Source organism: Pseudophryne corroboree, chromosome 7 (genome assembly GCF_028390025.1).
Source record: "Pseudophryne corroboree isolate aPseCor3 chromosome 7, aPseCor3.hap2, whole genome shotgun sequence".
Classification (NCBI taxonomy): Eukaryota; Metazoa; Chordata; class Amphibia; order Anura; family Myobatrachidae; genus Pseudophryne; species Pseudophryne corroboree.
The window spans coordinates 261,125,399-261,147,808 of NC_086450.1; the positions used below are offsets into that span (position 1 = coordinate 261,125,399).

General features: G+C 47.1%; 1 protein-coding gene across 3 annotated transcripts in view; it reads right to left on the minus strand.

Annotated features, from left to right (window-relative positions):
* The window catches only part of TBCCD1 (TBCC domain containing 1), a 435,802-nt gene that overhangs the window by 27,489 nt on the left and 385,903 nt on the right, over positions 1–22,410 (minus strand). For 2 of the 3 annotated variants that reach the window (XM_063934118.1, XM_063934119.1), the window contains exon 6: positions 2,899–3,067. In XM_063934118.1, coding sequence (XP_063790188.1) covers positions 2,938–3,067 — 130 coding nt within the window. In that variant the 3' untranslated portion in view covers positions 2,899–2,937. Of the gene's footprint in view, positions 1–1,629; positions 1,806–2,898; positions 3,068–22,410 lie in introns of all 3 variants that reach the window. The other variant, XR_010182035.1, reaches the window with a different exon arrangement.

Below are 22,410 nucleotides of genomic sequence, written 5' to 3' on the forward strand. Positions count from 1 at the left end.
TTTCCCTCCTCCTTGCTTAAGCCGAAACGTCGACATTTATGAATTGACTCTGATGTACCAATAAATCCTTTTAACTGAAGTTGGACTGGTGAGTGCCCTCTATTCTGGATCTGTGGTCTGGAAATACACTCGGTATATATATATATATATATATATATATATATATACACACACACACACACGCACACACACACACACACATACATATATATATATACACACACACACACATACATACATATACACACACCAACATGTACACATATATATAGCCACCTGTAACATAGGCTTAAGAACCTTATAGTGCCCAGCAGACATTAAAGTAATTGAGACCCCCCACCCCTTACGCAGGCTTAATAAGCCTGTGAGCTGCTTGCTGCATTAAAATGCAGCTTAGTTATGGGGCCTCCCGCAGTGTCTATGCGGGCATTCCTCCCCCCTCTCCCCGTGATCTCCCCCTTCAGTGTCGGACTGCGGCAGCAGTGAGAGCTGTCCGCAGTCAGCCTTCTCCCTCTCCCCCTTCTGACAACAGAGCCGCGGGAGCCACCGTTCACGGCTCCGGAGCACTGGAGGGCAGAAGCTAACTGCGGGAGGGAGAAGGGAAGCGGCGGCGGCATGTGGAGCCGGATACTGGGGAGTGGGCGGCGGCTGCTGCGCAGGCCGCGGCTGGGAAGGCCAGCAGGGAGGCATACAAACTATAATAAATCAATACAAACACCACATAGCGGGCGGCAGCGTGTGCTGACTGTCCCTCACCCCCTGCAATATACATAGCCAGTGAGCGGCAGCAGTGTGGGCTGCCTCACCGCTCATTACCTGGTAGTAGAGGAGGCTATGACGGGGCTTCTCGTCTAAGCTCTGTCCAGCTCCCTTGTGCAGCTTTAGGCTGCAATCAGCTATGCTGATTGTGGTTTATGGCGGGGCCCCTCTCATGAGCACCAACAAGCCACCATCTGCACTCAGCAGCACCAACAATCCCGGTCCCAAGCTTCTTGATAAGCTGGGAAGGGATTGAGGAGAAAAAAAAAATCTGTGAAAAATCGAAGAAAACTGTGAAGCATCGTCCACTTGTACCTTCCCGACTGAGGCACAACAAAACACTGAGGTACCTTTGGGAGTATGGAGGGGGTGGAGATTTACTAATTTAAATGTGCATATCCTGGCTAACGCCCCATCCATATCCCAAGAGTACTCCAGTGACCCCTAGTGAATGAAGAAGAAAAAGCCTGGGGTGGTTATGCTTATGTTTTTTTTTGCTTTTTTATTTCTACAAAGACGACTGCACGGATCTCGCTGATCTGTGCAGGATTCATGTACGGGGGTGTTTCGCTGCCAGCAAACATGGTAGCCAAACACGGACACATACGCCATCAGAAAACACAATTAACTAAAACATAGGAACACTGTAAATGGGTTAAACACAATTTTAGTAAATTTACAGCGCAGATTGTGATTTCAGTGGTGTTGAGGCTTGAGAATTTAGAAAGAGCATCAAAAAAGTTTTTTTTTCAACTATACAAAGTGCTAAAGTAATTTATAGTATGACGCAACATTTTAGTTTTATTTTCAGTAAGGACTATGAGAATATTTACAGATGTACTGTAGCTGCAATCATGCTCATAATCGCACCTGTGATTAGTATTTAGCAGGTAGTGTGCCCGCGAACAGGCACGTGCGAGTCTTCACATCCACGGTCCACAGACAATGCACTGTCTAAATACAGGTGAGACTATTCACACCCGGTCACACGCATCACGGGATGAGAGCTGCTACATCTGTATTCCATTTTATGATCATTGACAGTGCTTCGCAACAGCGGAGAGTAGAGAAACACACAACATAAAATAAAAGCAGACATTATCAAACAGGATGTGAAGAGATCTGTTCATGAGAAAACTTATATTTGAAAGTGAGCACATCTGAAACTCTCAGAAAGGTAATGGGAATAACTGTCAGGGTTCATTAGTGTAGGTAGTACAGGTGTTAATATGGTAAAATCTAAGAAAGAAATGTGTATTTGGAGACAGTTTAAAGATTTTAAGGCTGCGTGTGTCAGATAACAGGATTAGAAAAAAGTTCCATAAGTGAGAGTGAAGGTAGTTACCAACTAGTTGTACATAAGAGGGTTAGAGGGTGGAGATGGTGTTGGTGTGTACTGCAGGTAATGCTGAGTAATTTGGATTGGATCCTGGAGGACACAGAAAACGAGTACAGGTTGAGTATCCCATATTCAAATATTACGAGTGAGATAGTGAAACCTTGGTTTTTTGATGACTCAATGTACACAAACTTTGTTTAATACACAAAGTTATTAAAAATATTGTATTAAATGACCATCAGGTTGTGTGTATAAGGTGTATATGAAACATAAATGAATTGTGTGAGTGTACACATACTTTGTTTAATGCACAAAGTTATTAAAAATATTGTATTAAATGACCTTCAGGCTGTGTGTATAAGGTGTATATGAAACATAAATGTATTCTGTGCTTAGACTTTGGTCCCATCGCCATGATATCTCATTATAGTATGCAATTATTCCAAACTACGGAATAATCCGATATCCAAAATACTTCTGGTCCCAAGCATTTTGGATAAGGGATACTCAACCTGGATAGGTATTTGCAATGTGATGTGCCAGGTGTGAAGAGTCAGATCAGTCATAAAGTGCATTAAAGCATGGACAGATGGGTTAAAGGAACGCCAGATAGGTAACAAAGATGGGAGAAGATGAGAAATGAGAGAAGAGTTTTGGTAGAATATTTAGTAAATGGCAATATTCAAAGTGAAGAAGATTTGAAGAGAAGTAAAACTCTGATTTATTTTTTGATTTTTTTTACAAATAGCCAATGAGCAGCAAATATTACTATCACTTAATGACCAATTTATTAAACTTACAAAATATATTTTTGTGCCTGACAGAAATCTCCGGATACTCTATCCAGCTGCCTGGTTTGTACCATCATTTGGGGGCACAAGGCTGTCCAGTTGATGTCTATTTCCAGTCTTAAGTAGCCATTCATTAAATTTGTACTCAACAAGTGCTTGGAATTGCTTTCTCTGCTCTCTGGGAGAAATATGGAAAGAAAAAAGAAAAAGTTCGATCAATACAGTATTTACATAGAATATTCTTTACTCAAACCAAACAAGGAGAGCAGCAAAGATGAACACCTAACAGCCTTAATAACCTGTAGCATCATATTTTCGGCCTACATTATGCATATAATATATTATGTCCATAAACAAACAAAACATTAGTAGAACCCTCCACAATTTCATTAGTTAATAAAATAAGTAAAACAAATCGAAAGTTGTTCCAAATAAAACACCAGGTATAATTTCTAAACTCCCATAATTTACATGGAACACTACTTGTAAAGGAACTTAAGAAGAAGATGCAGAATTTACATTCTGGTTTATGTACTTATTCTTCACTGACAAATAATCTGTGTAGTTATATGTATCAATCATAAGCAGCACCATATGGACGCTGATGGGAAGCCGCTGCCAGAGATCCCAGCTGACCGGAACCAAAAGTGCACGACATGCACACGGAGTGAGCCAGGTGCCAGGAGCAAGGGGCAGCAAGCGGAGGAGCCGAACCCAGGTGCCGGGAGCCTGGAGCGGGGAACAGCTGAAGAAGAGCTGGCTGGATGGAGACGCTGAGGCGGGGGAAGCTGGGACCTGGAAGCAGGTGTTGCTGCTGCAGAAAGTCCTGACTACCTCCGGAAACGCAAGTATCATCACTGTTGACAATGTCACACATTCCACTGGGGTACACTGCCACACATAGGAGGATTGTACTGATATAAGGTAATTATGGTACTTTTTGTACAGGAGGATTGTAGTGCTATTAGGGGACTGTAGTACTATATTATATAGCACGATTATAGTGCTATAAGGGGATCATAATACTATATTGTATAGTTGGATTGTAGAGCTATAAGGGAATTGTAGTACTAAATTGTATAGAAGGATTGAAGGGACATATTTCTGTCTAAGGCTATCTACAGGTAGAAAGAGTCAGTTTACCTATTCAGGATGAGTGGGAGCAAGATTGATGATCTTACCCACTGCATCTTGTCAGATGTATGCATACCTGGAGCAGCCACCCCAGGGGGAGTACCTCTGCACAAGATGTGAGCAAATGGTCTCTTTGGAAGCACAGATAACTGATCTGCAAAAGACCATTGCAACACTGAGGGATATCGCCAATCTTGAGCAAGGTTTGCAGCTCACCGTGGATTCATTGGTGGAACAGGATGGGTCTAGCGAAGATGAGGAGGAACAGGTTGGGTTACAGCTGGGTTACATTTAGAAGGGGTAGAGTGGGGGAGAAAGAGGCAGGCCAGCTCTCAGCTGCCAAATCCCAGCAGATTCGCCTGACTGGACAAAAATACTATGAATGGCAGTACAGTTTTGGCGAAGTTGACAGAGACGGTTTCCCCTAGCAACCAGAGGAGCGGTCACTCTGGCACAGATGGTAAAGTTGTTCACAAGGTGCCTAGTCAGATTGTGGTGTTAGGGGACTCAATTATTAGAAAGGCAGATAGGGCAATCTGCTAGCAGGATCACGATCGTCGTACAGTATGTTGTCTTCCGGGTGCTTGGGTACGACACATCGCAGATCGGGTAGAAAGAAAGATTGTTGGGAGGGGCTGGGAAAGACCCATGGTCTTGGTGCATGTTGGCACCAATGAAAAAGTTAGAGGTAGATGAGATATCCTTAAAAACGATTTCAGGGACCTAGGTGGCAAATTTAGGGCAAGGACATCCAAGGTAATATTCTCTGAAATACAACCTGTGCCATGGCCTGGCTCAGGGAGGCAGAGGGAGATTAGGGAGGTAAATGTGTGGCTGAGAGATTGGTGTAGGAAGGAGGCATTTGTATTCATGGAAAATTGGCCAGACTTCTCGGCCAGACGCCATCTTTTTTGTCGTTATGGATTACATCTGAATGAGGAGGGGACAGCAGTGCTTGGGGGAAGGATGGTTAGAGAGTTGGAGGAGATTTTAAACTAGGTGTCTGGGTGAAGGGATTAGAAAGACTTAATGGGACAATCAGAGAGGGCAGAAAGTAGGATCTATAAAGTATAATAAAGGTGGAGAGGAAGGGGGAGGGAAGATAATAAGCACAGGTAAATCAAGAAACACACAATCAACCAAGGAAACGGGAATAACTAAAGTGTATGCTTGCAAATGCAAGAACCCTAACAAGTAAAAGGGGGAAATTATAAATGTGAGTGCCAAATGGTCAGTTTATGTATGAGACCGCCGTCGCGTTGTCCAACTGGATCTTTACTGGGCTGCCCTGCAAGAGAGACCTGGTCGATGTTAGCGCTCTGAAGATGGTCCTGAGTTCCAGGACATTGTGTAAATAATTTTATGATAATAATTGGGAGGTCTCCGTTGTGATGATATTCAGCATATAGAACTTATTTTGAAATCGGGAACCACACCTATTATTCTGCGCAGAGGAGCGTGGACCAAGACAGAATTCATCAATGTGCCGTCCCTTTAGAGCACTGAGCTTTACATATATATATATATATATATATATATATACACACACACTATATCATTATACAATAATTCATAACTGATTTACTAAAAAGGCGTACATATAGATAACATGGGGAACATTGATTGGTTGATGGGCAACAACAGGAAGTGCCAAATATGGTCTGATGAGCTAAGTGTAGTGAATGATCTTTTCCAAAAGATGGCAGACTGGTTCTATGAATCCTGGATCTCCTATACACATCAATTGGGTTATTTATTAGGCTTCGTCAGCATAAGGGTCATTCTTATTCATAATGGGCATGTTGTTTTTCCAAAGCAAAGGTCCATCAGATATTCATTATCATGTCCTCTTTGTCCTGACATAAAACCTCATAAAATGTCATTAAGTTCTGGTTATCTAAATACAAGGGTTTTTACTGATAGATACGAACTCACTTAGATAATTAAGATACTAGTTACAGCTGCTAGAAGCTATAGGTTTAAAAGCACAATTTCTGAGGCAACACAGATGTATATTTGATTTTACTTCATCAATTGATCGGAAGCCTGCTTTCCTGAAGTGACCACTATCCCTGAAATGACTGATCATTGCAGACTGCTCCCCATCCTGTTAGGCTGGCATCTGTTGTGACCAGAGTCCAATCTACCACCCTGAAGGTATGACCCTGTACCAGGTTGTTTTGACAAAGCCACCATGTTAGAGAGTGGCGAACCTCTCTGGAAAGGATAAAACGCTGTATCCTGAGATGAGGTATGATCCAGTTTCACCCACATCTACAGATATTTGCACAGTGGAATGGATGTATTCCACCATGTCGAATGTGGCTACCATAGAACCTAGGGTCCTCATGCAAGCATGGATAGAGACCTTGCGATGCTCCAAGAATACTCGAATCATGGCCTGTAAATTGAGAATCTTGCCCCGTGGAGGATAAACCCTAAGTAACCGCGTGCACCTAAATGAAGCATCTCCTGAGCAGGCTGAAGTGACAATTTTCGCCAATTTATCTACCGGCTACGTGATTGTAAAAGGTTGACTGTTATCTGTTCCAAAATCTCAGTCGACTGAACAATGATAAGTTCACCCGAGTAAGGAAGCACTCTGACCCCCCTGCATCGGCGATGCGCTGTCATGACAACCATGGCCTTCGTGAATACTCTTGGTGCTGTCAACAACCAAAGGGTAATGCCTGAAATTGTTAATGATCCTCCTGAACTACAAACTTGAGGAATCGTTGGTGGGCCGGATAAATGGGGATGTGTAGGTAAACATCCTGTATATCGAGGGATGCCATGAAATCCCTCTGTTACAACACCAGTATGATTGATCCAAAGATTCCATGTGGAACCTTGGCACCCTGAGATATCTGTTCAAAGACTTTAGGTTCAGTATTGGTTGGTAAGAGCTGTCCGGCTTCTGTAGCAGAAAGAGAGTGGCATAATAACCCTGTCCTCTTTGCTCCCAAGGCACAGGGATAACTACATTGGAGGCTAGCAGGGAGTGCACTGCCCCACCCAGAGCTTCTGCCTTCTAAGGGTCCCCTGGGAAAGCCATGGTAAAAAAAACAAATAACCACTGGGGTGGAAGCTTCTGATATGTCAAAGCATAACCCTGGGAAACGATCTCCCTGACCCAAACGTCTCTCATGGTTTCCATCCACTGTGGGTAAAAAGATAGAAGTCGGCCTCCTACCCTGGGATCCCTGAGAGGGAGGCCATGCCCATCAAATGGAAGGCTTGTCCACCTGCTTGGGAGCTGGACATCTGGTAGACCAGGGTTGCTTAGACCGAGGTGCTGACGTCTTAGTAGGTGCCTGGTATCTTGCTGTAGCCTGACCTCTGGCTCTTACATGCTAACGGAAGGGTCGAAAAGTAGTCCTAGGCTTTGTGGGATCTCCAGAAGGGAGAAATGCCGACTTGGAATCTGCTAACATCTCCACCATCTTATTCAACTCACTTCCAAAAAGAGTATCCCCTGCAAAAGGAAGTGCCTCTAAAGCCTTCTTTGAGTTTGCACCTGATCTCCACGATCAGAGCCATAAGGACCTTCTGGCTGCAATAGTAGCGTCCGACATCTTAGATGTCAATACTCCCGTAAATATGGCAGCTTCAGATAGGTAGGCACTAGCACTGTTTTTCACATATAGAGAAGACATAGCACAAAAATACAGGGTCAAGAGAGAGAAAAATATGTATCCGAACTGTTAAAAAGTGGAAAAAAACCCTCTAAAACACACACACACACACACACACACACACACACACACACACACACACACACACACACACACACACACATATAACAAATATGTATCACTAAAAACGAGTTTTATGGTAAGAACTTACCTTTGTTAAAACTCTTTCTGCAAGGTACACTGGGCTCCACAAGGAATAGACAATGGGTGTAGAGTAGGATCTTGATCCGAGGCACCAACAGGCTCAAAGCTTTGACTGTTCCCAGAATGCATAGCGCCGCCTCCTATATCACCCCGCCTCCCTGCACAGGATATCAGTTTCTAGTTAACCAGCCCAATGCAGTAGCAGGAAAAGAGATGACAACGGTTAGTAGCCACAACACCGCATTCTCGCGACTGAAGACGTGTCAGCGGCTAATGCCATACCAACCCAAAGAAGCTAAGTGCGTCAGGGTGGGCGCCTTGTGGTGCCCAGTGTACCTTGCAGAAAGAGTTTTAACAAAGGTAAGTTCTTACCATAAAACTCATTTTCTGCTGCGGGGTACACTGGGCTCCACAAGGAATGGACAATGGGGATGTCCTAAAGCAGTTCCTTATGGGAGGGGATGCACTGTAGCGGGCACAAGAACCCGGCGTCCAAAGGAAGCATCCTGGGAAGCGGCAGTATCGAAGGCATAGAACCTTATGAACGTGTTCACAGCGGACCACGTAGCCGCCTTGCACAATTGTTCAAGGGTCGCACCACGTTGGGCCACCCAAGAAGGTCCAACAGAGCGAGTAGAATGGGCCTTAATGTGATCAGGAGCAGAGAGACCAGCCTTCACATAAGCATGTGCAATCACCATTCTAATCCATCTGGCCAGAGTTTGCTTGTGAGCAGGCCAGCCACGTTTGTGAAACCCAAACACAACAAAAAGAGAATCAGATTTCCTAATAGGAGCAGTTTTCTTCACATAGATACGGAGAGCCCGTACCACATCCAAAGGCCGCTCTTTGGGAGACAGATCAAGAGAAACAAGTGCCGGAACTACAATCTCCTGATTAAAGTGGAACGAAGAAACCACCTAGGTAGATAGCCGGGACGAGTCCTAAGAACCACCCGGTCACGGTGAAATATCAGATATGGGGAACTACAGGACAAGGCACCCAAATCCGACACTCCTCTAGCTGAAGCATAAGCCAGCAGAAACACCACCTTAAGGGAAAGCCACTTAAGGTCAGCTGAACCAAGAGGTTCAAACGGAGACTCTTGTAACGCCTCCAAAACCACCGTCAAGTCCCAAGGAGCCACAGGCGGGACATAGGGAGGTTGGATACGCAACACGCCCTGAGTAAAGGTATGCACATCAGGTAAGTTTGCAATTTTTCTCTGAAACCACACCGACAAGGCAGATATTTGAACCTTGAGGGAGGCCAGACGCAGGCCTAAGTCCAAGCTCTGCTGAAGAAAAGCCAACAACTTGGCTATACTAAACTTGGAAGCGTCATAATCGTTAGATGCGCACCAAACAGACTCTATAGTAAATCCGAGCCGAAGCCGGTTTCCGGGCCCGCAACATAGTTTGAATGACCGCCTCAGAAAACCCTTTAGCCCTTAAGACAGAAGCTTCAAGAGCCACTCCGTCAAAGACAGCCGGGCTAGGTCCTGGTAGACACAGGTGCCCTGAACGAGGAGGTCTGGGCGTTGTGGAAGTAGAATTGGACGCTCTGACGATAGGCCTGAGAACCAGTGCCATCTGTGCCACTCTGGAGCTATGAGAAGCAGAATTCTTTTTTCTTGCTTGAACGTCCGAATTACCCTGGGCAGGAGTGACACCGGATGGAACACGTACGGCAGCCGAAACCTCCACGGTACCGCCAGCGCATCCACAAATGCTTCTTGAGGATCCCTTGTCCTTGCTCCGAAGACTGGAACCTTGTGATTGTGTCAAGACGCCATCAGATCTACGTCTGGAAGGCCCCACCTTTCCACTAGGAGTTGAAACACTTCTGGATGGAGGCCCCACTCGCCGGCATGCACGTCCTGACGACTGAGAAAGTCAGCTTCCCAATTCAGGACTCCCGGAATGAATATTGCCGATATGGCCGGAAGATGGCGTTCTGCCCACTGTAGAATCCGTGAGACTTCCTTCATTGCTAGGCGGCTTCGAGTGCCGCCTTGATGATTTATGTAAGCCACTGTGGTGGCGTTGTCCGACTGTACTTGAACAGGACGGTTCTGAATTAAATGCTGGGCTAGATTCAAGGCATTGAAGACCGCCCGCAACTCCAGAATATTGATCGAGAGGAGGGACTCCTCCTTGGTCCACCGCCCCTGAAGGGAGTGTTGCTCCAGCACCGCGCCCCAACCTCTTAGACTGGCATCTGTCGTCAATAGGACCCAGTCAGATATCCAGAACGGACGGCCCCTGCACAGTTGTTGGTCCCGGAGCCACCAGAGCAGCGACAGACGGACCTCCGGAGTCAATGAGATCATTTGAGACCTGATCCGGTGAGGCAGGCCGTCCCATTTGGGTAGAATCAGCCTCTGGAGAGGGCGAGAATGAAATTGAGCGTACTCCACTATGTCGAATGCTGACACCATGAGGCCCAGCTCCTGCATCGCTGAATGTATCATAGAAACATAGAAACATAGAATTTGTCGGCAGATAAGAACCACTTGGCCCATCTAGTCTGCCCCTTTTTTATTTTTTTATATATTATTTTTTTTTTTTTATCACTAACCTTATTTGTTCCTTATTTCTTTGTAAGGATATCCTTATGTCTATCCCATGCATGTTTAAATTGCTCTACTGTCTTAGCCTCTACCACCTCTGATGGGAGGCTATTCCACTTGTCCACTACCCTTTCTGTGAAATAATTTTTCCGCAAATTTCCCCTGAACCTCCCCCCCTCCAGTCTCAGTGCATGTCCTCGTGTCCTATTGCTTCTCTTCATTTGGAGAATGTTTCCCTCCTGGACTTTGTTAAAACCCTTCATATATTTGAAAGTTTCTATCATGTCCCCCCTTTCTCTTCTCTGCTCCAAACTATACATATTGAGATTTCTTAGTCTTTCTGGGTATGTTTTGTGATGTAGGCCATGCACCATTTTAGTTGCCCTCCTTTGTACAGTTTCTAATGTATTAATATCCTTTTGAAGATATGGCCTCCAGAACTGAATACAGTATTCTAGATGAGGCCGTACCAATGACCTATACAGTGGCATTATTACTTCTTTCTTTCTGCTGCTGATTCCTCTCCCAATGCAGCCAAGCATCTGACTAGCCTTCCTCATTGCCTTGTTACATTGCTTACCTGCCTTTAAGTCATCTGAAATAGTGACTCCTAGATCCCTTTCCTCCTCAGTAGTTTCCAGTATAGTGCCATTAATACTGTATTTAGCTTTAGGATTTTTGAGACCCAAGTGCATGATTTTGCATTTTTTGGCATTAAACTGTAATTGCCAGACTCTTGACCATTCCTCTAGTCTACCTAGATCCTCAATCATTTGTTTTACCCCACCTGGTGTGTCTACCCTGTTGCATACCTTTGTGTCATCTGCAAAAAGGCATACTTTCCCTTTAATCCCATTTGCAATGTCACCAATAAAGATATTGAAAAGCACTGGTCCAAGTACAGATCCCTGGGGTACTCCACTGGTAACATTTCCCTCCTGTGAATGCACTCCATTTACCACAACTCTCTGTTTTCTATCCTTCAACCAAGATCTTATCCATTCAATAATCCTAATATCCAATCCCAAACTTTCAAGTTTATTTAGCAGTCTGCGATGTGGAACTGTGTCAAAAGCCTTACTAAAGTCAAGATAAGCTATATCCATGGCTCCACCTTTATCCATCACTTTAGTCACACAATCAAAAAAGTCAATAAGATTTGTTTGACATGATCTTCCCCCAGTGAATCCATGCTGTTTGGGATCCAGTAAATTGCCGGATTTGAGATGATCTACAACTCTTTCTTTTAAGAGTGTTTCCATCAATTTCCCTACTACTGATGTAAGACTCACTGGTCTGTAGTTGTTTGCCTCTTCCTTGCTTCCACTTTTGTGCAGTGGGACTACGTTTGCTCTTTTCCAGTCCCCTGGAATTTCTCCTGTAGCTAATGACTGGTTGAATAATTCTGTCAATGGTGCTACCAGCACCTCTTTAAGTTCTTTTAGTATCCTTGGATGTATCCCATCTGGCCCCATAGATTTGTCCACTTTCAGCTTTGAGAGTTCTGTTAGGACCTTCTCCTCTGTAAATGTACTTGTTTCATTTTCCTGAATATCCCTGCAACTTAACTGTGGCCCCTTCCCCTCTCTTTCAGTAGTAAATACTGAGCAAAAATAATCATTAAGATGATCTGCTATTAAATTGTCTCCCTCAACAAGATTCCCAGTGTCCGTCTTTAGTTTTATAATTCCGCCTTTTGTTTTTCTTTTTTCGCTTATATACCTAAAAAAAGTTTTGCCTCCTTTACCCACTGACTGGGCCATTTTCTCCTCAGCTTGTGCCTTTGCACATCTGATTACCTTCTTTGTCTCCTTCTGTCTAACAAGATATATCTTTTTGTCTTCATTATTTTGTGTCTGCTTATATTTCCTAAAAGCCATCTTTTTTGCTCTCACAATATTTGCTACTTCTTTTGCAAACCACACTGGCTTCCTTTTCCTTGTGTTTTTCCTAACAGTTTTGATACAAAGGTCTGTTGCCTTCAATATTGCACATTTGAATGTTTTCCACCTCTCCTGCACTGTTTCCAAGTTCCTCCACTCTGCCAAAGAATCGCTTACACATTTTCCCATCCCTACAAAATCAGCCTTCCTAAAATCCAACACCTTTGTTTTTGTATGGGACGAGTCAGTCTCTGTCTTAATGCTGAACCATACTGCTTGATGATCACTGGATCCGAGGTTTTCACCCACTTTTACGTCTGATAATCTGTCTCCATTTGTAAGTATTAAGTCTAATATTGCGTCTTTCCGAGTGGGCTCCCTCACCAATTGGTGGAGGGATGCTCCCTGAAGGGAATTTAAAATGTTCCTACTTCTAGTGGAACTAGCAACAGACACCTCCCAGTTTACATCAGGAAGATTAAAGTCTCCCATGATTATTACCTCTCCTTTTAATGCCATTTTAGTTATGTCCTGCAATAGGTTCTTGTCAAGTTCCTCTTCCTGACCTGGTGGCCTGTATATCACGCCAATACGAATAATCAACTTTTCCCCTGTTTCTATGGTCACCCAAAGGGCCTCAGTTTTTTCTTCAATACTTTGTATTAATGTAGTCTTTATGGCATTTTTTACATACATTGCTACCCCTCCCCCGATTTTTCCAATTCTGTCCTTCCTAAACAAAGTATATCCCGGTATAGCTATGTCCCAGTCATGATTTTCATTGTACCATGACTCTGTAATTGCCACAATGTCTAGATCATCCCTTGTCATTATTGCAGTTAGTTCTGGGATTTTATTTCCTAAGCTCCTAGCATTTGCACACATAGCTTTTAGAGTTTTGTTTGTGCTTTTTCTGTTCCTAGCTATGTTCTTCTCTCTGCCTATTTTTATTTGGTTTTGATCTGAATTATCTTCTGTTGCTGTGGATATGCTTGTATCGACACTTGCGGACGAGATAGGAAGCAACGAATCCTGTCCTGAAGTTTCAGGACTTTCTCCTGAGACAGGAACAACCGCTGGTTGTGAGTGTCCAATAGTGCTCCCAGATGCACCATGCTCTGATCAGGGATCAGGGATGACTTCTTCCAGTTGATGAGCCACCCGTGGGCTTGCAGAAACCGGACCGTCACATCTAGATGATGCAGGAGAAGTTCTGGGGAATTTGCCAGGATTAACAAGTCGTCCAAATACGGCAGTATCCTGACCCGTGGAAGGCGGAGTACCACCGTCATCACCGCCATGACTTTTGTAAAGACTCGCAGAGCCGTTGTTAAACCAAAAGGTAACGCCCGAAACTGGTAATGGCAGCAAATCTCAGGTATTGCTGATGAGACACTGCTATAGGAATATGCAGGTAAGCATCCTGTATATCCAGGGAGACCATGAAGTCCCCAGGTTCCAAGGCCAGAACTATAGAGCGAAAGGTTTCCATCCGGAACTTGGAAACCTTCACAAACCTGTTCAATGCCTTGAGGTTGAGAATGGGCCGGGAGGACCCATTCGGTTTCGGGACTAGAAACAGCGGAGAATAGTACCCCTCTGCGCAAGAGGCACTTGTACTACGATTCCTGTATCCAGGAGGGTCTGTACCACCGAATGTAGAGTGTTTGACTTTGTCTTGTCCAACGGGACATCTGTCTGGCAAAATCGATGAAGAGTCGGTTTTTAAAGGCTATGGCATAACCTCGAGTGACGACTTCCCGTACCCAGGCATCTGAAGTGGTCTTCAACCATTCCTTGGTATACCCTAGAAGCCGGCCCCCCACCCTGGGATCCTCCAGAGGGAGGCCCGCCACGTCATGCGGCAGGCTTATCTGTCTTGGAAGCTGGCTGACGGGCCGCCCAGGCTTAGGCTTACCAGGTTTGGAAGTGCGGGCCTGCTTGTTGTATGCCTGACCTTTTGCTTTACCTGTAGGACGAAAGGGGCGAAAGGAAATACCTTTAGCCTTCGACACAGAAGGAACAGTACTTGGCAGTAACCAAGTCAGCCACAATCTTATTTAAATACTCCCCAAACAGAATATCTCCCTTAAAAGGGAGTACCTCCAGGGTTTTTCTAGAGTCCAGATCCACAAACCAGGATCTCAGCCACAATATCCGGCGAGCCAGGACTGACGTAGTAGAGGCCTTGGCTGCCAGAATACCGGCAACAGAAGCCGCCTCTTTAATATAACGAGAAGCTGTGACAATATAAGACAAGCATTGTCTAGCATGGTCAGAGTAGATTTCAGCATCTAACTCCAAGACCCATGCTTCAATGGCCTCTGCAATCCAAGTAGCTGCAATAGTGGGCCTTTGTGCAGCACCCGTGAAGGTGTAAATCGCTTTCAGACAACCCTCCACACGTTTATCCATAGGCTCTTTCAGAGACATGATGGTGGTGACCGGTAGAGCCGAGGAAACCACCATCCTAGCCACATGTGAGTCCACTGGAGGAGGCGTTTCCCAATTCTTAGACAGCTCCGGCGCGAGGGGATAGCGAGCCAGCATCTTCTTTTGAGGTACAAACTTCGTACCCGGGTTTTCCCAGGGTTCCTAACGTATATCAATTAGGTGGTCAGAGTGAGGTAAAACTTTTTTAATCACCTTCTGACGCTTGAACCTATCTGGTTTCTTAGGAGGAACGGATGGCTCGGGATCATCCGTAATCTGTAAAATTAACTTAATAGCCTCCAAGAGATCAGGAACATCCACATGTGAACCACCCTCCCCATCAGCCGTATCTGAGTCAGAACCTGTGGGGTCAGTGTAAGTGCCGTCTTCATCCGACGAGGTGTCAGTGACAGCAGTGGAATTTGAGGAGACAAGCACTCGCTTAGAGGACCCCTTGGACGTAGGCGAGCGACGGTCAGACTTTTTAGTAGTCAGGGACTGGTTCAACTTCTTCATTTGAGCAGATAAATCGTCCGCTCACGGCGGGTTAGCTGCAGGGACCACAAACGGTTGTACCGGCATTGGGGGTCCCATAGGGGGTGTTAGTTTATGAACTAGCGTATGCAGAAGTGTGGAAAAAGTGGCCCACGGCGGGTCATTATTTGCCCCCGTTACCACCGTCCCACTGGGGGGTAAGGAGCCCCCAGAACCAGAGTCCAAAGCTGCTATATTCTCCTCATAGGTATCTGTGGCTTCAGCAACACCGGCAGTGTGTTCAGCCCCAGAACCGTTACCCTCAGAAGCAGACATGATATAACTTGCAGTATCAGGTAACACAGTACAATACCTCTAGCCCACACCCCTGCGCAGTGTAGTCAGCACCAGCAGAGATAAAGGAGAGATATGGTGACTAAATCACAGAGAAAAATACGTAATACAGTATATCTTTGTGAAAATCCTATATTAGATAAAGCCTGACGCACCAAGCCCCCTCAGGTTATAGAATATAGGGATAGCAGGTTGAGTGAAAGACACGAAATGGACACCACTCAGCTATCAAATGCAGACACAAATAGTCACAGTTTGTACAATGCAGAGGTTATTACTAACAATAATACTGCACTGGACTAGCTTACACAGCTATATAACAATACACAGTAAGAACTGGATGTATATCACAGGGTAATTGTACTAGGAAACCCTGACTAAATGCACTCTCTCTCTTAACTAACACTGACTAAAAAAGGCAGGTAGAATACTTAAGTGTCCTGTAAAGTCACAGCACTGACAACCAGGCGGCTTTACATAGGAGGATTTGCCCAAGCATTCCCAGGAACAGTGAGCTAAGGGATAATGGCGACGCAGACACTGCCAGGGAGTGAGGGAGAGACAGATATGCAGCTCCAGGGCGGGAACATTTGCAGAAAATGGCGCCCTGGGGTTGGGGGAGGGGCTTCAGGTCCAAGCTCTATCCCCCTGCTGGCAAAACCACTGGGTACTGCGGGCTCTAATAAAACGGTTTATAGAGAAAATCTGACCTGTCCCATGCCCTGGTGATCTAGTGGGATCGCCTGTACTGCCAGTGTCCACCGCCAGCGCGCGCGGCCCGCCTCCCACTGACCGCGCCGGATCGCGATAAAGACCGGGACCCGCAAGCGGGACCCACTTACCACCTCCCGAAGCGCGGCCACGCGATCCCGGAGAGCCCCCATCGTGTGTGCCTGACAAGAAGAAAACCGGAGCCTCCTGCTGTAGTTACCCGGCAACCAGGGCTCGGGAGTGTACAGCGCCGCTGGGGAGAGCTGGAGCTGCAGCTGTGAATGTCCACTGACATGTAACACTGCTGCTGCCCTTGAAGTCTTCACTTTTTTCCTCAAAAAAAGCTTTTCTTAGGGCTGCCTGGAGCAACCCCTCTGTTAAGTGCCTGCTACTGCAGCACCAACTACAAAACGGAGATCCTGTGCAGGGAGGCGGGGTGATATAGGAGGCGGCGCTATGCATTCTGGGAACAGTCAAAGCTTTGAGCCTGTTGGTGCCTCGGATCAAGATCCTACTCTACACCCATTGTCCATTCCTTGTGGAGCCCAGTGTACCCCGCAGCAGAAAAGGTGAATACACAGACAAACCCAATCCACAGTTGCTTCTATGCTTGTATAAGAGGTTATAGCCATATAGGTAAACCACACACACACAGTACTCTCAGCTTTTAGCAATAGTGGGCAGTAATAATCAACTGTCCTGTTAGTGCAGGCAGTAGAAAATAACCAGGACCGGGTTCAGAGAGCCAGGTATAGAGGAGACGAGGCCCAAGCCTCCTTCACTGTGCACCAGCCAGAGCATCAATGCTTCAAAAATGGCCACCCAGTGTTTTATGGGTGGGGCCAGCAGACGGAGGAGCAATCCTCCTGAGTCTGGCATTTAACCCCTTATTCCAAGCTAATTTAGGGATGGGGGAGGGGTCGCAGACCACTACCTTTCCTTCCTTGGGTGCTTAACCTCCAGGGACCTGACTGAGTCTGCCGCACTGTCCCTGGTGGTCTAGTAAAAAACCACAGGTAACCTGGTGGCCCACTGCACCCACAACCCGCTGTCTCCTCTGTTGGGGTGGATTGCCGCTGCTACGACTCCCCCAGTCTGACCAGGGGAGCCGGTCACTCACCTCCCAGCTCCGGCCTGTAGCTGCGGACTCCGGGAGCTGTGTGCACCTCCTCGTGAGTCCCGTGGTGGAAGTTAGCAGCCTGTTTACTGGTGCTGCCGGCAACAAGCAATGGAGAATGGTCCAGGTGTCCCCTGGGCGCCTGTACCACTGCCCATAATAACCCTGGAGCTTCTCTGCTCCTCTTCATGGTGCTCCTGCCAGCACCAATCTAAAACTGGCGCGCCCTGGCGTGGGGGCGGGGTACAGGGGACGTGAGGCCCGAGGGATGCTGGGTAATAAAATTTAACACATTTGTGCCCGGACGCCTTCACATCAAAGCTGTACCCAGTGCAATGAATCCTGTGCCCCCTAGTAGACGAAAAAGAAAATAATACTTAAGACTAGATGATTCATCGTGCCCTATGGGCGCTCATCACCCCGTTGCAAGGGGCTACGCCCCTTTAACCCATGCATGCCCCAAAGGTGTGCAATATTTTTATTATATGGAGCATTACCTCCAATCATAATTTGTGAGTGGTTGAATATTGCACGGACAAAGTGTTGGATGGAGGGCACGATGAATCACCTACAGTAGTGGGTGCTGTGGTTGGGGAGTGGCGGGTGCGTGGGAAATGCGGATGGGGGAGGGGGTCTGGGGGTGCCAGGGTGAGGCGGTTGCGAGGGTGCCGCGGATGGGGGAGCGGTGGGTGCGGGGGTGCCGTGGGTGGGAGAAAGAGTACTGAGCCGTGGGTGGGGTGGTTTCAGAGAGGGTGCGGATGGTGGAGGGGGTACAGAGGTGCTGCGGGTGGGTGCAGAGGGGGCACAGATGGGGGAGGTGGTCCAGAGGTGCTGCGGGTAGGGGAAGGGTGTGTGTGTGTGTGTGTGTGTGTATAGGGATATGTAGATGCTGTTGGTGGGGGAGGGGTGGGTGCGGGGGGCCACAGATGAAAGAGGGGGTTTGGAGATGCTGTCTGTGGGGGAGGGGCAGGAGCAGGGGGGTGCGTTTGGGGTAGTGGAGGGGTGGAGCAAGGTGGGATGGGTTTTGGGAGGGGTTGCAGAGGTGCTGCGGGTAAGGGAGGGGTGGTTGCGGGGTGCTGCAGATGGGGTCTATAGATGTTGGGGGAGAGGTGTCTGCGGGTGGCCCATGGATGGGGGAGGGTGGCAGGAGGTGCTGTGGGTGGGGGAGGGGGAGGTGGTGGAGGGGTGGGTGCAGAAGGGGTGCTGCAGATGGGGAAGGTGGTCAGGAGCTGTTGCGGGTGTGGCGGAGAAGAGGGGGCCATCTGGAGGCGCTGTGGGTGGTGGAGGGGTGGGACTACCATGGGTGGGGAAGGGGCAGGTGCGGGGCTGTTCCGAATAGGGGAGGGGTTAGATGCACTGCGGTCGGAGAAGGGGCAGGTGCTGCGAGTAGAGTAGGGGTCGGGAGGTGCAACGGGTGGGGGAGGAGCGGGGTTGATGCGGGTGGGAGAGGGGCGGGTGCGGGGGTGCCGCAGATGGGGACCAAAGGTGCTGTGGATGGTGTGTGCGGGGATGCCGCGGCTTGTCTAGGGGTTCTGGAGGCACCACAGGTGGGGTGAAAGGTGGGTGCGGGGTGCCACGGATGGGGGTCTAGTGGTGCTGCAGACAAGGGAGCGGCCACGAAGGTGCCGCGGTTGGGGAAGGGGCGGGTGCGGGGGTGCCACAGGTGGGGAGAGGGGGATGCGGGGGTGCTTCGAGTGGGGTAGGGGATCGGGAGGCACAGCGGGTGGGGGAGGAGCGGGGTTGACGCGGGTGAGGGAGTGGCAGGTGTGGGGGTGCTGCGGATGGGGTCAATAGGTGCTGCAGGTGGTTGAGTGACGGGTGCCGTGGTTTGGGTAGGGGGTCTGAAGGCACCACAGGTGGGGAAGGGGTGGGTGCAGGGGTGCCGCTGTGGGCGAAGGAGGGGTGGGTGCGGGGGCACTGCAGGTGGGAGAGAGGCGGGTGCGGGGGTGCTGCGGGTGGGGGAGGAGGGTATGCCATGGTTGGGGCAGGGACTCAGGGGTCGGGATTTATTAACCTCGTCTGCTGCGGTATCTGGCATATTTCATCCTGTGTGGTCTCCTCGTTAATAATAATAATAATAATAATTTTATTTATATAGCGCTCTTTCTCCAATAGGACTCAAGGCGCTTAACAGATACATAGCATAATATAGTACAGAAAATAATGAAGTACAGAACAGATTTTCATAAAATACAGAAGCATGGAGATACTAAAGGGACAATTATGGGAATGCTTTAGTAAAAAGGAAAGTCTAGAGTCTACTTTTGAAGGATTCTATAGTTGGGGCCCCTCGCACTGTCCGGGGAAGTGAGTTCCATAGAGTCGGAGCCGCATGACTAAAAGCTCGACCCCCAGATGAATTACAGGAGATTCTAGGTACTGCCAAAAGTCCTTCATCTACAGATCGCAGTAATCGAGTGGGGCAGTATGGGGTCAGTAGCTGCTTCAGTTACCTTGGGCCCTGGTCATGTAGTGCTTTGAAACTCAGTAAGCCAATCTTGAAGATGATTCGCCATTTTACAGGCAGCCAGTGAAGGGAGTAGAGTATGGGTGTTATGTGGCTAGACCGGGGCTGGTTGGTTAACAGCCTGGAAGCTGTGTTTTGCACCAGCTGTAAGCGGTGCAATTTTTTTGCTGGGAGACCAAGGTAGAGGGCATTACAGTAGTCTAATCGAGATGATACAAATGCGTGGATGACTTTTGGCAGATCATCTGAGGGAATTAAGCGCTTGATTCTGGCTATGTTCCTCAGGTGAAAGAATGAGGATTTGATTGTGGCTGATATCTGATGTTTAAGTGTCAAGCCACCATCCAGGACAACGCCAAGATTCCGCACACGATAAGTGGTTTGTAATTCCGAATCCCCGAGTGTAAGTCCAGTTGGTTGGCTATGCTGCAGTCTTGTCCATTGATGTTGCGGTCCTATCATAAGGACCTCTGTTTTATCCGGGTTCAGTCGCAGCCAACTAGCACTCATCCACTCCTGGAGTTCAGCTATACAGCCATTTAGGGTTGCTATTGGGTTATCAGTGCCCGAAGCAAAGGACAAGTACAGTTGTGTATCATCTGCATAGCAGTGGTAGACTAGCCCATGGCGCCTGATTATTTCACCCAGCGGGAGCATGTATACTGCAAAAAGCATGGGGGATAGTATAGAACATTGTGGGACGCCACATGGCAATGGCACTGGTGGTGATGAGTATAATCCAGACGATACTCTCTGTGACCTGCCTGTGAGAAATTATTTTAACCAATTTAGGACTGTGCCATCCAGTCCACAAAAATGTATCAGACGCTCAATCAGAAGCCCATGGTCCACGGTATCAAATGCTGCAGAGAGACCCAGAAGGATTAATATTGAACAGTCGCCTCTGTCTCTTGCCGTCAGAAAATCATTTAACACACACACCAGGGCTGTTTCAGTGTTAGGTCTTCTCCTGAATCCTGATTGGAATGGATCATAGATATTATGGGTTGTCAGGCAGGTTTCCAGTTGATTTGCAACCACTTTCTCAATAACCTTTCCTAGAAAAGGAAGGTTTGATACCGGTCTATAGTTGGTCATGCAGTCGTGATCTAAATTAGATTTTTTAAGAAGAGGTCTAACAATTGCTTCCTTTAGGGGTCCAGGAAATATGCCCGTCTGCAAAGAGCATTGAACAATTTTTGCAAACACAGGACCAATTATATCCATACAACCTATTAGAAGCTTGGTTGAGGCAGGGTCCAGATCACAGGTGGTGGGATGCAAAATCTGAGCAATTTCAGCAATGTCCTTTACATCCACTGGGTGAAAGCTGGTCCATGAAGGCAGGTGGCTTATATTGGCAGGTTTTGTAGTTTGACACTCCTTTGATGGCACTGTGGAGATTCCAGCCCGAATGGTGGATATTTTATCTGCAAAGAAGTTTGCAAACTCATTGCAACTTGCCTGGGAGAGGGTTTCATCAGTCTGCAGGCATGCTGGCTTGCAAAGCATCTCCACTGTGCGGAAAAGTTGAGCTGGCCTATTGTTTGCTGCCGTGATCTCATTTGACAGAAACTGTGATTTCTTACGGGTGATTGTCGATTGATATTCTTCATTATGCTTTATTAGTTTTATTTTGTCATCCACTAGGTTAGTCTTCCTCCATCGTCTTTCCAGTCTACGCCCCCTTTTCTTGAGCTCACTAACACTGTTGTCGAACCAGGGAGCTCGACGTTGTGGTTTACGAGGTATTATATGCACAGGGGCGATAATATCAATTGCCGCCATAACATCCCTATTATAACAACGGACTAGGGAACAGGGATCTGCACAGGCACCCAGTATGGCAGAGAGATCCAGATTTGCTGTTAGAGCCTGGGGAGTCATACCCCTCCTTGGACGATACCTGGTCAACTCCACGGGCAGAGATTTTATTTGAGGGGTGCAACTGAGAACCAAAGGGCATGGTGGTCTGACCAGATGACTGGGTTTATTTTTAGGTCAGTGACTTCTAATCCAATCTGAAATACAAGATCAAGAGTGTGACCACTTTTATGTGTGGCAGAAGGAATGACCTGTGTGAAGCCCAGACCATTCATTGTGCACAGGAGGTCTTGGCCAAGGCTAGAGAGCTCATCATCTACCCATGCATTGAAATCCCCGAGGATGAGCCATCTTTGATGTTCCAGAACCAGGCCAGCAACAGTGTCTGCAATTTCTTGTAGAAATATATTTCCATCTCCAGTAAATGAGAAGTACTCTGAAACCTAATCCTGTCGAAATCCGGGCAGCAATGCACTCGAATGAGCGAATAATTTCAATAGGGTGGACCCTAAGTTTAAGGTCTTTTTTGAAGCAGATAGCCACCCCGCCAACCCTGCGGTCCAGTCTTGGGTTGTGGATGACAGAGTAGTTTGTTGGGACTGCAGCCTACAATATAGGTGCTGCATTTTCATCTAGCCAGGTCTCTGTAATACAGGCTAGATCTGCAGATTCAATAAGGTCAGCAATTGTTGCAGTCTTGTTTCTTATAGATC